This window comes from Lissotriton vulgaris, chromosome 6, assembly GCF_964263255.1.
Source record: "Lissotriton vulgaris chromosome 6, aLisVul1.2, whole genome shotgun sequence".
NCBI lineage: Eukaryota > Metazoa > Chordata > Amphibia > Caudata > Salamandridae > Lissotriton > Lissotriton vulgaris.
In genome coordinates, this window is record NC_141694.1 from 1,490,215,436 (window position 1) to 1,490,230,813 (window position 15,378).

Here is a 15,378-nt window from a genome sequence, read left to right on the forward strand (position 1 = left end):
GTATCAATGTGGGCTTTTAACACGGTTTTAACTTATTGTATTATGAACAATGAACCTCCATTTGTATACGTACTTAATGTATGCAACGGTTTTAATTAATTATGCATAATATTAAATCACTTACTTACTTACCCCTTGGCCCTCCACCCAAAGACTCACAAGGCAAACAGGTCCAAGCGAAGATGGAGAGATACCAACCAGAGCAGAGCTACTAGCCACAATTCAGGGATCTAGAGCTACACTACAACAACAAATTCAAACAGTATCTGTGGATGTGAATCTGTTGAGAATGGATTTATGTAAAGTCGGGGATAAAGTCACAGCGGCAGAAGGGAATATTGCGGATCTCCAGGGAGAGGTGTCCACCCTCAAACGGCAGATGGTGCAGATGACTACGGTCCCAAAAACCCAAGAACCACAAGCAGAGGATGTGGAGGGCAGGTCCAGATGGAATAATATCAGTGTACTTGGATTTCCAGAACGGGTGGAACAGGGATTGGTCGAACAGTTACTGCAGTCCTGGATCTGCACTGAACTTTGCCCACTGGGCTATCTGAGTTCTTTGTGGTGGAAAGGCCACACAAGGCCCTGGTGCCACCGCCGCCCCGGGCGAGCTGCTGAGGGACCCTGATCACCAAAATCCTCAACTACAGAGACAGAGATGCTATGCTCATGGCGACCCGCGAACATCCTGGGCTGAACTATGACAACGCCAAGATTACTATATATCCTGACTATACCAAACAAGCGCAGGACATGAGAAAATCCTTTGTGGGGGTGAAGCTGAAAGCACTTCTATACCCCACAAAGCTGAAGGTATTGGCACAAGGAAAGGCACATTTCTTTGAGACACACAAGAAAGTTTGGGAGAGGCTGGAGCTGGGGGACGAAGCACTGCCCCTTGTCTCCACGCGACATTCGACACCGATGAGGCACCCGACCAGATAGACAAAAACTGCGAACTCATAGAGCAAGCAGGGACCCTGGTACCGCCCTGTCAGGGAGCAAAGGATAACAGTTGGGGAGGATGGCACCATACAACTTACAGAAGACACAGCAGGAGAGGCTAGGCAGGAGGAAGACTTGATTTCAGATATGGATACGCCGACTTAGACCACCACCCTGAACTGTGTACGAGAGACGTTGATGGAGCTTCCTCAAGGGGGGGTGGAAATTGCCTGACCGACTAAACTATATAGGATTATAAGCTCTGAAGGGTATACATACCGGAGGCGAGGACATTGCTGTAGACTGGGTGGCCTGAGGGATGAGAGGTACAGGAGGGGAACTACTACTACGTCCAAGGATTGAAAGTGGAGTGGGATGATTCATGGGTGCAAGTCTGACAGGATCAAAGATGAAAAATGGTGGCTACTTGCAATACTCCTAGACAAGGGTGAGTAATCTGGAAGTTTGAAGTTTGTTTGGTGGTACCCATTGGCTTGCCAGCAAGGGGTGGACAATAATGGCTATTTGGTTATGCTATACCTGCCCGTGGGAGGGGGGGGTGGGAAGTTTATAACTTGACGGATATGTACCAGTTATATGTTCAGGCTACAGGCGATTGGCGTGGGCGGCGGGGAATAACATTCACTAATACTACACAACCAGGATGGCAACAAATTATAGAGTACTGGCATGAAATGTTAGGGGGCTTGGGACGTATGTAAAAAGATATAGGGACTTATCTTTTTTGAAGAGGCATAAAATCTCTATAGCTTGGCTACAACAAACTCACCTGGATGATATAGGTGCTTTGAGAGTAGCTGGCAAATGATTCGGACAAGTGTACCACTCTTACTCTACATACGCAAGGGGGACATTAATATGGGTAGCACCCAGAATACCATTTACCCTTTTATACTTGGAGGCTGATGTGCGGGTGGCGATATGTAAACATAAAAGGGGAACTAGACGGCAGCGACTTAGCTATACTAAATACATAAACACCAAACACAGATGACCCCCTGTTCTAGGATACCTTACTGGACCTGCTAGTACACGATTTAGGCAGACCCATGCAATGGATAGGAAACTTTTAACTGTATATTGGAACCCAGCATGGACTGGTCACCCCCCAGAGCGGGCACAAAGCCGCAGATGACTAAAGCCTTACGGATGGTCATGCAAGACATGGACTTCCATGACTTTTGGAGACGGAGCCACCCTACCCAGTGTGTTTACACATGCTTTTCAGCTACACACAGCACTTATAAGTAGACTGGACAGAGTTCTGGCAGCAAATATGCCTAGGATGGAGAACGCTGTAGTGACGCGTTCAGCATGATTTTATCTGACCACGCACAGGACAGCAGCACTGTGAAATGGGGAGGACCCACGATAGGGACCTGTAGCTATAGGATGCCTGCGGGCATCCTCGAAGACACGACTGGGAAAGGATGCGGACATTGGGACCCCACTGATGGATAGCGAATAGGCAAATGTAGCAGGGCTCACACGTACAGTGTCAGGCAACGCCCGGTTCAAATTGATCCATTTTAATTTCCGTCATAGGACCTATATAACCCCAAAAAAGCGACATAGAATAAACCCCCTCGGATCTGAAGATTGTCCTCAGTGTGGAACACACAAAGCAGACTTCATACACTTGGTATGGTGGTGACAGATATTACGAAGCTACTGGACACATGTAGTGACAGAGATGCACAGGATTACATACATCAGCGAAAACCCACTGTCCTGCTTACTGGCCAAATGAAGAGGCCGAAGAAGAGAAAGACGGCAATAGAGAGTTGGCGTCCAAATGTTTTGGAATGGGCGTTGGCCGAAGGGGTGCAAACGAAAACTAATAGGAGGGATGATAAGCTGACTGAGGACTGGAGTGTTTGGTGAGAACTCAGTAGTGCAGTTACTTTTCCTGAAGTGACTTCAGACATGTCGGATGCGTATACTACGGACGCAAGTGCGGGTCAGAACGATGATGACTGAATGAGATTGAGCTATATGAAGGACAATTTATGAAACTATATTACAATGGAATAGCGGGGGCCAACCAATAAGAGAGCCACCTCCTGGTTGACACCTAGAAATATTGATCATTGTAAAGAAAATTATGATCTTGTAAGTTCCACCTGATAACCACTATTCTATTACTGTATAATGTAGCCAACTGTTTTGTGAAAATGAAAAAATAAAGTTTATTAAAATAAAAAAGTAATCCTTCAAAAATAATTTCAAGACGTCAAGCGACACTTGCTAGCAAATGAATTTCTGACAGGGCCTCTGCCTCTCTTGTAGATAAATTACTTGATTACCAATTCACCCATAAAAGAAGCCTAGGAGTGAAACCTTATAATGAGGTGTTTTTGAAAATCAATGAAAAGTTGTCTCATCATTCGTACATCTAACAGGTGCCCATTTTACAAAATACTTTACAGGAGGTCTTAGTTAAGCCAAATCTCATCTAACAAAGTGTCAATCCCAATTTCAGAAGAAAATCACATTCAGATGAGTAAGGATGGCCAAGATAAAAAATATACACTAATAAAGTAGAAACTGAGAAATAAAAGTTATCACAGCTACATCACATTTTTAGGATCATGAAATCCCTTCACAAACACAATCCCCAAAGTCATTTTGCGTGAACTATTTAGTTGAATGGCGTAAAGAATGAACTTCACAACTGTTTGTAAGAGAAAAAGTCAAAAAATTAGGCCAAAAACTGTAATGGAAATCTTGCCTAAATTTAGGATCCACCAAATCAAAGAGTTTTTTTTGATCTCCTAGCATGAGACAACTAAGACCTCATTTCTAACTTTCCACTACTATGACTAACACTAGTCAATCTGGTTGCTACACATTTGCAACCAACTATTGATCGAAAAATCAATCAATCAATCAGTCAAGCAAGCGTTATTTGTATAGCGCAGCTAATCACCCGTGAGGTTATCCAGGCAATGGGTCGGCTCAGATGAAATGCCAGATCTTGATTATCTTTCTGAAGTTCTTCAGAGAAGGTGATGTCTGGAGGAGGAAGAGCAGGTCTTTCCAGGACTTGGAGGCGAGGTAGGAGAAGGAATGACCTCTGCTGTGGCTTTGACAGATGCACAATATCTATATGAGGGCAGTGGATCAAAGGTTTCTGTATGGTTAGTGGAAGTTTAGTCAGCGGTTGATGTATTCTGGTCTTAGGCCATGGAGACCTTTAAAGGTGTGTGTCATTATCTTGAATTGGCATTGGTAACTATACAAATTCATCAGGTCCTAGGTGAATGTCAGTCAAGATTCCGGCCCAAGAGAACAAAAAAATCACCTTCTCAGAGGTTCAGATCATAGTAAACACAAGTCAACTATAAGTCAAATCAAATGGCGAGTTAAACTAACTGAGCCAAAATAAATAAAAGACATGGTTCATCTTTATGGCTTCTAATACCAGTGAATTCCAGAAATCTATACCAATCATTACTGTGCTAGTTACCTTCAATACAGGTTTGGAGCTAAAAGTACCTTTACAAAAGAACAATCAAGATTATAACAGCCACATTTCCACAAAAAATTCCAACATCTGAGAGACGTATTATTGTGATAAAAATACAATAACTCAAGTGTAGGTATTCATTATGGTTGAAGATTGCTACTCACCATGCATTTGCTAAAATCATTTGGATCGACTCCAGGTAGTGCTCTCATTAACAGTGGAAGCATGTGCGTTGGACCTTCTGGAAACCATCGCCCACCTGATACAAGGCTCCGAGCAACTCCAATGACACAGCTCAACGTTGCTGTGAGCTGATGTGGCTCCGTTAACGTCTCAAGTGCTGGATATGTTCTGCAGATTTTTAACAGAAGAGCGACAATTATGAGAAGTGATCCATTACATCACATCATACTGGGTTTAGATGCCTATGATTGTGTTTGTTTCAACAATGTAGCTTGAACAAGAATGTGGTAATGCGTATAGGGGATACTGAATAGGAATTGATTACCCAGGGTGGTGTTAAAGGATGTATGTCATTACATTGCATACCAATACCACGCGGGCCATTAAAACGTGGGTATTACTACGCGATATCAATGACAATGACATACCATGACATCACAAAACGTTTACCATGACTATGCCTTTACCACACATGCCATTACAATGCAAAGGCATGTGTGGTAAAGCTATCCTCCTGATTAAAGTTTGCAAGGTAAGTGACTCTACCCTACCCCTGCAAAACCCTCCCCCGACCCCCTGTCCTCTCCCTACAATAACACTATACTACCCTGCACGACCCTCCCGACACTACCCTAAAACACTACACTACCCTAAACCCTAAAACACTACACTACACTACACAAACACTACAACACTATTCTAAACCCTAAAACACTACACTACACAAGCACTACAACGCTACCCTGAATCCTAAAACACTACACAAACACTACAACACTACCCGAAACCCTAAAACACTACACAAACACTACAACACTACCCTAAAGCACTACACTACACAAACTCTACAACACTACCCTAAAACACTACACAAACACTACAACACTACCCTAAACCCTAAAACACTAAACAAACAAAACACTACCCTAAACCCTAAAACACTTCACTACACAAAAACTACAACACTACCCTAAACCCTAAAACACTACACAAACACTACAACACTACCCTAAACCCCAAAACACTACACTACACAAACACTATAACACTACCCTAAACCCTAAAACACTACCCTAAAACACTACAACACTACCCTAAATCACTACAACACTACCCTTAACCCTAAAACACTACAGAAACACTACAACACTACCCTAAACCCTAAAACTCTACCCCCAGCACGACCCTGCCCTTACCCCCAGTCCGGACCCTACACTGAAACACTACTCTGCACGACCCCCCAACACTACCCTAAAGCCTAAAACACTACACAACACTACACAAACATTACAACACTACAACAAAAGTAACCCCCACCTCAAGCGCAATCCCACTTACATCACTCTCCTCGTGTTTCTTCTCTCCCCAGGTGTGTCATCCCTGTGCAACAGCTCGGTGTCTTCCATTTCCTGCCTGTTTACGTCGTTGTGAGGAAACAGCCTCAGTTTCCTCACAGCGACGTGGATAGCCATTACATTGCATGCGTTGCAACGGTATGCGTAGTAATGGCTATGCGTTGTTACATCACATGCGTTGTAACGCATGCGATGTAATGGTACTGCGTGGTAAAATCTACGTTGTAATTGCTGTTTCCCGATGTTAAACATGTATACAACCCCAAGATCTGTAACATTTAAATTGAGGGATGGAGAGGGTTGCCAACCAGTGAATTGGACCTAGTAGATAGAAGAATGTGTACTATTCAGCATGATGATTAGGAAACGGTTTTGAATACTGTAAAATCAATAAACAATTGTTTTTTTTTAAAGAATGTGGTAATGCCTAGAGACAGTAGGACAGATTAGTGAATTAAAAATTCACTGGAGAGATCTGAGTGCAACCAGCATGCGATAGGTTCCAAAACTGATGAAGATTCAGTTGTTCATCTTTCCAGTCGATAAACTGAGAACAGTTATATTTCATTATACAAAGGACAGTTATTTGAAATTCTACAAAACAGTACAAAAGCGGCAGTAAAAGTTGTACATAAAACAGGGAATTATTTAGGAAAGACAACAAGTATTGTATGAAAAAGTCTGAATTGTGGCTACCTTAACTCAAATGGCGTTTGGCTTGGGTCCTAAGTCAAGCAGGTTGACGGTCATCTACAATGAGATCACATCAGCCACACACACACATTCCCTAGGCTTATCCCACATACAAAATACACTTTCTGCTGAAAAAGCTGCAACTTGTCTATTCGCGCTTGCTTTCACTTTTTCGAAGTAATGAAAATAATGCCCGGTCTACATTTTGTAAAGTACTTCTAAAAGAGAGATTTACCTGAGCAGTACAAAACCAAATATTAAGAAACAAAAGAAAGGTGGTTATTAACACGTAATTCTTAACTTCCAGAGAATCCAAGGCCAGCACCAGCCTATTAGGCTTATATTTAGCAAAAAAAGGTTGCTGCTGGAGCAGGCTCCTTCCATTATTAAAATGGAGTTGGAAGATGAGACTCTGATTTTACTGGGAGGTTTATTCCCTTGAAAATAACTATTAGACTGCGTTAAGAAGTAAAAAACAACTACTAGTGCCAACAGAGGTCTCTTTCCCATTGTGGCTAAAAAAAGTCACATTGGGGAGGAGATAGTCTCTGAATATATCACCTCCCTGATCCAGGGGTACCAGTTCTTTCGAAACCGTAAATCATCTGCAGGGGAGCGATGACACATAAGTGTGTGCACACAAAATATTTGTTAATGTCCTTTACCTGTCTTTCCCTTCATTGGGACGGCAGCCTATATTTCACCAATATCTCGTAGTAACAGTTTTTGTTAAAGCTGAACATGTCAAATACTAGCCCAATACATACTTGTGGTATATGACCCTTATATAAATCAGAGGTACCTCTGTGTTTATCCAACTCTCCCAGCAACATAAAATTAATGAAACAGTCAAGCGTGTCCCCGTATGGTCAACTCATGCAATAATCCCATTAATAGAAGTAACTCTACACATTCCCTATATATTAATTTCATTTACATTCTTATCTCCAAAGACTCGCACTATATGTACTGAATTATTGTTGATGTTACTGCATCATACAATATACCAAGTTACAATTGTGACAAAATCAATCATGATGATTATCTAAATCCCTGATTAACACACTAATTGTTTGGTGGCCTTGGTATTTGAAGACTGAAATAACTCTTTCACATGGAAATTAATTCCTATACATGCCAGGCTCTGCCTCAAACAACAGCATCTACGTTTAGCCATTTCTTCTCATGTTCATTCAATGCAGAACATGACCGCAACTGTGGTCAGTGGATATTGGAGGATGGATGTTGTGAAGAAGGGACTGTTAGTTACAACGAAGGGTGCTGGGCACAAAGTCAAAGTAATCTATCCATATTTGGTTCTGTTGTTCTCACCCTTTTTCAGTTGGTTTGGGCAAAGTTCTCAGTAAAACACACAACGTATGTGGCAGCATATGATGGACAAGGAATTAAGAAAGTGATTTGCAAGTGGATTGCTCTCAAAAAAAGAACCACACTTGTAACATCTAATGAGAGAATGCAAAAGGACTGCGGCACAGCCAGAAGGACTACCCTACTGATTTCTTTAAGAAGCAGACTAATATGACCCCACAACATTCGTTACCTTGGCATGGAGCCTACTAAGCAAAGCAGGGCCAGCATTTGGCACGTGCGAGGTGGGGTCAGGCCCCAGGGATACAATTATCTCCAATCCAGACCCTGTTCAGATCATTACATCCAGAGTGGAGGCTGTACATAAACATGTGCTTTATTTACTTTCCTTAGACTCCCTACAATTATTTTTCTCCCATTCCCCCTTCCACCATTGTCCCCTCCCAAGGACTCTCCCATCCACTTTAGAAACTGAATAGTTGATACGGTGAGGGGACAAGGGACAAATGTGTGTACACAGATTGGTCAATGCTGTGATGTATTCAGTCAGGACGTGACCTCTGAGCCCAAAAGGGCAACCTCACTAGGATCACCAAAGGGAGGGGGACGATGTGGAAAGAGTGGAGGGGGGAGGACCAAGAGGGGTGCAAAATTTAGTTTCAGCCCAGGAGCTGGCTGAGGAAAGGCTAACACTGGACACAGGAAACCCATGGATTTAGTACCAGCAAGACCTGGGGTCGTATTTAAAGTTTAGCAATGGGCTATTCCACCCCAACTGTGACAGATATCCAGTCCGCCTTATGGATATAAGACACGTAAGTAATAAGGCGGAGGAAATATCAGCCAAACTCTGATTCAGACCCTTCATTTTTAAGAGCAGGGTAGGACAGTGCCATAAGCTACAATAATAACATCCCAGAATGAAGTAAAAACGAACTCTTAATTTCTAAAAAGTTGGATGGGTTTCAGCAATGCAACTTCTATCAGTTACCACTATGTAATTAGGTAAATATTTTACGGGAAACTCCTTTAAAAACAACTATGAAACTTGCATTTGTGCATCATGACATTAAAAAGTCTAAGGAAGTAACACACAGATCTGCATCACAAAGCATTACCAGTTAAACTACATTTGCTGTGCTGATAGTTAAACGCAGCCTCTGGAGTTTCAAATAAATGAACAACCTAAACCCTACTTCTCAAATAAGCACTGCAATGTACGTTGAGATGGGACACATTCCTTGGTTAGTTTCCATAATTACTAAATTTTTCAACTGGTCACGCCCTGTAGCTAATGTCTACAAAAATCTCAGTAGTGCTTAAGCCATATAAACTGGAATATTTACTGGTCAGTGTTGGAATTAAGCAATACATTTTAGATAATGTGAAGGGGGAGGCACAGACTTTCTTTTGGTGTGGAGGAAAGCGGATGTGCAGATCGCTCCATGTACTCATCAAATTCTCAAAGGTACAGCATTATCTTTAATTGCAGGTACATTGTTGCCTATTTGCTGCATGGTTATATTATGTATAATATACAATATTACAGTATTCATAGAAGGCAGCAAAATAATGATCGACAAAGAGTTCATATTTTAGAATTATGGGCAATCGAAGGCAGACGGTCGATATAACTAGTAGGTATGGATATATTCAAGAAGCTTATTTGACTCCCATCCCTTTCCCCGCTATTTAAACAAAATCCCCGTTTTTCTTTTCCTCGTCACTATGTAAACATTTAACTTGTCATGTATATTACTGTATAGTGAGCCAGGGACTTCAATTAAAATTGATAAGTAAGTGTTCAATCAAATGAATAACTATGTTTGTAGAAGCAGAGGAAACCATGGAAAGCCGCTGGAAGAACAAAGCCACAAACAGACGAAGTCCTTGAAACCATGATAAGAGAAGGATATTCTCAGTGGCGGCTGGTGACTTTTGAAAAAGGTGGGGCGTAAAAGTTGTGCATGAGTTATCTGTGGCGAGAGAGACTGACGGCCAAAAGAGGGGTTCAGGGAATTTCCCCCTGAGAAAATTTTGAAAAAAGGGTAGCCAAATGGTGCATTTTAAAGCGAATTTGAAAAAGCAAGTTGGTTAAGATATCAATCAAAAGATTTCATATGATAATGACATAGATAGCAGCTTGACCAGTATATCCACAGAACTTCATAATAGATTTTGCGATAACACCTCTGAATATGCTAGTGAATATCTTACATCTGATGCTGTGATGGCAGAAGTGCCTCGTTATAGGAGCAAGACTTACTAAGTGTCACTGGTGGTTGGTGAAGTCTGAGAGTGGTGAGCTGAGAGGGGGCACACCATTTTTATGGAAGTCCATGGCGATTTACTGTGCATTTTATTATGGGGTTATATTAGTTCTCAGGCTAATTGACAGAACGGAGTTACACATGTGGGGGGGGGGGGGCAGGCAAAGTTATTTTCATTGTAACAGTAGAGTGCACTGTTTACGATATATATTTTGTTATTGGGGGAGATCAACGCTGACTCATTCATAGGCCTAGCGAAAAAGTTCCACTTGCAGTCAAGTCTGCATCTGCAGCGTCTGAAGAGGAGTCTCCCTTGCCCCTTGGCCTTTCCATAAATAAAGTCAAAATCAGTGGGAGTCTGAGACTTTTGGCACATCAGCACACTACCATCTCTCTCAAGATAAGGGCCTGCACTTACCCAATTATAGAGCATATGTAATTATAAAGCGACAATAAAGACAAAAGAGAGTTGATCAGGCCCCATAACCACAGAAGCTTGAAAACACTGTAGTTTACAGTACCCTTTGATAATGACAAGGCAAGATTCCCTGCTCTTCACAAGGGCGAACAAAGCACACTTTTTTACTGTTCGCTCATTTAAAAAATTTAAATAAATTCAGTCACACTTCATCCAAGGAAAAGGCCAGACATTCATTGTAATGTGAATAGTTTCTAATCTGCAGTGTGTCTGAGTCATGGCCAGCAATGCGTGCCCTACTGCCTAGTAGCAAGAAAAACACAAAAGTAACTTTTCATATCAGGGTGTAAAATGGTTAGAGTGCTTACATGAGCACCAGTTACGTTGCACAAAGACACATACATTTATTGTTAGGCACACACGAGGAGATTTGATTGTGATTGCCCAGGATGACAGGAGGTTGAGCGAACGCTGAGACTGAAGCCTGGTTCCCCTGCTTGTTATTTATAAATAGTCACAAACACAATTTATTATTAGCAGCCAGCACCCCTAAAAATAAACAGCAGCACTGGCCTTCAGCTGCATATTCGAACACTGATGACGGACGGCGGCATTGGCATACCATAGAGAAACACTTAAACATAAAACAGAGTTTACCTTTGGTTTTACTCTGTGGCCCGCCGGTTCGGTGACTTGGAACATGCTTGTAATTTCGACCCGGGACATGTCCAGTGGCGAGGGGACTCACAAGGTGATTAAAGGAGGGGTCTTGCTTGCAGCGCTCCCTGCCTCCCTCATGTGCCAAACAGTGGCAATGAATGTGCACAAGTGAGAAGAGAGGCAAAAGCAGAAATGGTCATCTATGGTCTGAAAACGCACAAGAAATCTGAATTCTTCCCACTTAAGTGTGCTCTGGGAGTAAATACGAGCAGCATGATCCCATTTCGCCTTTCTCAGAGTCTGTACTGCAGATTCATAATCTCGCCACAGTAAAGTTTGAATCGAAATTTTCAATGCGTCATGCCAGATGGTAAAGGGCACATCGAAGGAACGCTGCAGACAGCTTAAAACGAAAGATAAAAAAAAAACTGTTGCTGATCTGTATCGTGACCCCGCGTGTGAAACCTCTCTCAAGCAGGTTAAGAATGAGGCAGAGGAAGGCACAATGCTATGGACAGCCGCCTAAAGTTAAGTAAGTCAGCCAATCCTGGCGCAGCATTAACATCGCCACTGCGCCAGGATTGACTAAAGAGCAGGGCTAATACTGCCCATAATGAGACCCGGCTCCCCCGGGTCTCTGCCTGTGATAGTGCTAGGGGAGGAGGAGGAGGGAAGGGGCTACTGCGTGTGTGCGCATGCGTGGACAAGTCATAAAAATGACTTGTCCTAAATGCGCACACACTGCTGCTGCCCCCTGCCCTCTCTGCCACGCTGCTGCTATCTCCCAGCCTGCCCCTCACTGCCGCAGGCCCGCCCCCCACACCCGATCACGATGACATCACTATAGTTACTGACTCCGAGTCCGACCGACCTAAAAAAAAATGCATTATGACTCGGTAAATTTTACTTTTGGTATCAATGCAGTGACGGTCGTCCATGGCTAGTAGGGCAACGCCCCAACGCCCCCAATGGACGAACCGCCACTGGATATTCTTATACTTTACATAAAAACGCAGGAACAGGAATGAAATACCTATAAGGCTAAAGGAAGGATGGGAAATATAAATAAGACCAGACAAATTGGTGTTCTGTTAACCACGACTTTGGTTTAGTGTTCTCAACAGGAAATAAAGATGAGTGGCCCACAGATCAGAACAGAGTAGGCAAATTGTATTGCATTGTATGGTAATTGCATTTGTATAGCGCTTACTACCCCTGACGAGGCGTTGATTTGCTTTTTGGCGAGTAGCACGCTACTCCGGGACCAATAGAGGATTACTGTTGAATTAGTATAGTGAAACACACAAGTACATTTTAAGTGGTGGATATCTTAGTCAGTTATTTGGATTCGGAAGGATAGCAGAGGAAAAAAGGTTAGTATTTATATAGCGCTTGTTACCCCGGATGGGGTGTTAAATCACTTTTTTTTGGTGAGTAGCACGCTACTCCGGAACTCATAAAGATTTAGGGCCTCATTAGGATCGCGGACGGACGCCCCAGAGGATGAGGGAACTTCCGCATGGGCTGGGGCGTTCCCTCATGTGCGATTAGGATGTGACCGCCACCCTTCAAGCAGCACCCGCCGCAATGTTAAAAGTGCATGTTTAACATTTACATGGACAAAGCGGCAGGCACCGCGCGGTGCCTGCCGCTTTATGCAAGTAAATGCTGGGGGGTACCATAGGTACCCCCCATGTGCACCCCCCACCCGCCAGCACCCTGGGGGCCCGCAACGGGCCCCCAAAATCAAAAGTACACATGCCTTTCTACGGCGGAAAAACCGCTGCGGAAAAGCATGTTTACAAATGCTTCCTAATTTGGCTGGCGGTGTCTGATAGACAATGCCAGCCAAATGAGAGCCTTTCCGCCGCGGTTGTAATCTGACCGCGGCGGAGAAGCAGCGGACAGTAACCAAGACCCACCAGCCATCGTAATGCGGCGGTGGGTCTTTGTTGAGTCCGCAGAGGATTTTCCGCCTCCTCCGGGCCGGAGGTGGCTTCCCCCGGCTCGGAGGAGGCGGAAAATCCTCCATCATAATGAGGCCCTAAGTGTTGAAATAGAGTATAGTGAAATATAATGTAGTTTTTGAGTGGTGGATAGGTTAGTCAGTTATTTGGATTGAGAAGGGTTGGGGAGGGGTAAAAATGGGAAAAAGGTTTGTATTTATATACCGTTTGTAACCATGATGAGGTGTTGAAACACTTTGATGGCGAGTGGCACGCTACTCTGGAATCCATAAAGGATTAGTGGTGAATTAGTGTAGCGGAATATGGAATTAGAGAAGTGAACATGTTGGTCTGTTATTTTGATTGAAAAGGATAGAGGAGGGATAGAAGAGCTAAGGATTGCTTTTTTTAAGTCATACCAGTAGGAGGAGGCTTTTGGGTGAGTAAAAAGGGTTTTTGGAGGGGAAGAGTTTAGAAAGGTTTGTTTTGGGGAATCGGTATGGTAAAAGAGGTGTTAGATGATGCAAGGAGGGGTAGAGTAGGAGAGAGTCAAGAAAGGGCTATTTTTGGGGACATAGTAGTGGTATGGGGTTTGGGATAAATGAGAGAGCGGGTGTAGAGGATATAATTATGAATGTATAGGCTGAGAGATAGGGTAGTGCATTGGAAAGAGTAATAGAAAGAAGTTTGAGATGAGTCAAAGTTGGGCTAGTAGATATATTGAGAGAAGTATAGGCTGCGAAATAGGGTAGTGCATTGGAAATTCTAAATTCGAAGAAAGTGATAAATATATAGATCCATACATACATTGAAAGTATATAGATGCATAAAGGAGGTAAGTATATGCAGATTAAAGATATTGATAGAGGTACAGGATGAGAAATAGGGGAGTGCATTGGATATGCTTTTTCAGGAGAAAAGTAACAGACACACAGATCCAAGTACATGGAGGTACATAGATGCACAATGGAAGCAAGTACAGGTAGACCAAACATAATTTTTTTGGTTGTTTTTTGTTTTTATAACAACATAATTATTCTACATGTTTATGCAAAGCAGTACACAGAGATAGGTACATATCTATAGTGAAAATAAATGCTTAAAAACAGAGGGACACATACATAGTCTAGGTATTAATGAATGGGAAAATGGGCAGCATTTCTGGCCCAGGTCCCGACCAGTCTTTAACAGGCTCAAACAGGCACTCACCCTTGTCCTCTCCACCCTTAACAAGCTCAAACAAGCACTGACCCTTGTCCTCTCCACCCTTAGCCTCAACACCTGGGCTGAGACGCCCTAAGCCTTGGTCGTTTATAGCCCTCTTCAGCCAAAGGGAACCCTAGCCCTAAGACTATCCAATCACAATACTAGCCCTAAAATCTACAACCGATAGGAGACCAGGACCTTACAGCCAATCTTAGCCCTAGTCCAAGCACCCAATCAGTTTAAAAAATCCTGTTCTCTACGTCCAATAGAGGCCCTAGCCCTACCAGTAGTCCCAACCCCAGTCCAAGCAACCAATGGCACAGGAAGCCCTAGTCCCTACTTCCAATAGAAAGCCTAACCCTACTCTTAGTCCAACACTTAGTCCAGCAACCAATAACACCAGAAGCCCTAATAGCTACTTCCAATTAAAGGCCTAGCCCTAGTCCCAACCTAATCCCAACAACCAATAACACAGGAAGCCCTAGTCCCTTCTTCCAATAGAAATCCTAACCTTAGCCCTAGTCCCAACCCTACATTGATTGAATCACAGACCCAGAAACAAATCAGAACCCTCAAATACCCATCCAATGAGGACACTAACCCAAATCCAATTGAAACATCAGATACAACCACCAATCAGTGTACACATGTACCAAACAATATCAGACTATATAAGGTCCCAGCTACCTCAGACAAGGTTTGCTGGCCAGGGAGTTGGAAGCTGCTCCTCTATTCAGAAATCTCCTAGGAGACAGACAGGCTCAATGCACACTTTGAAAAACACACAAGATGATGGACGGAATGCAGCACATTGGCAACACAGTCACAGATCTGGGTTTAATCCATCGTTATTTTGCTCACCACGCCACCCCAGTTCAGA

General features: G+C 43.1%; 1 protein-coding gene across 2 annotated transcripts in view; it reads right to left on the reverse strand.

The window, feature by feature from the left end:
* The window catches only part of PSME4 (proteasome activator subunit 4), a 2,155,241-nt gene that overhangs the window by 1,727,295 nt on the left and 412,568 nt on the right, over positions 1 to 15,378 (reverse strand). For both annotated transcript variants that reach the window (XM_086927646.1, XM_086927645.1), the window contains one exon: positions 4,603 to 4,789. In XM_086927646.1, coding sequence (XP_086783772.1) covers positions 4,603 to 4,789 — 187 coding nt within the window. The remainder of the gene's footprint in view (positions 1 to 4,602; positions 4,790 to 15,378) is intronic.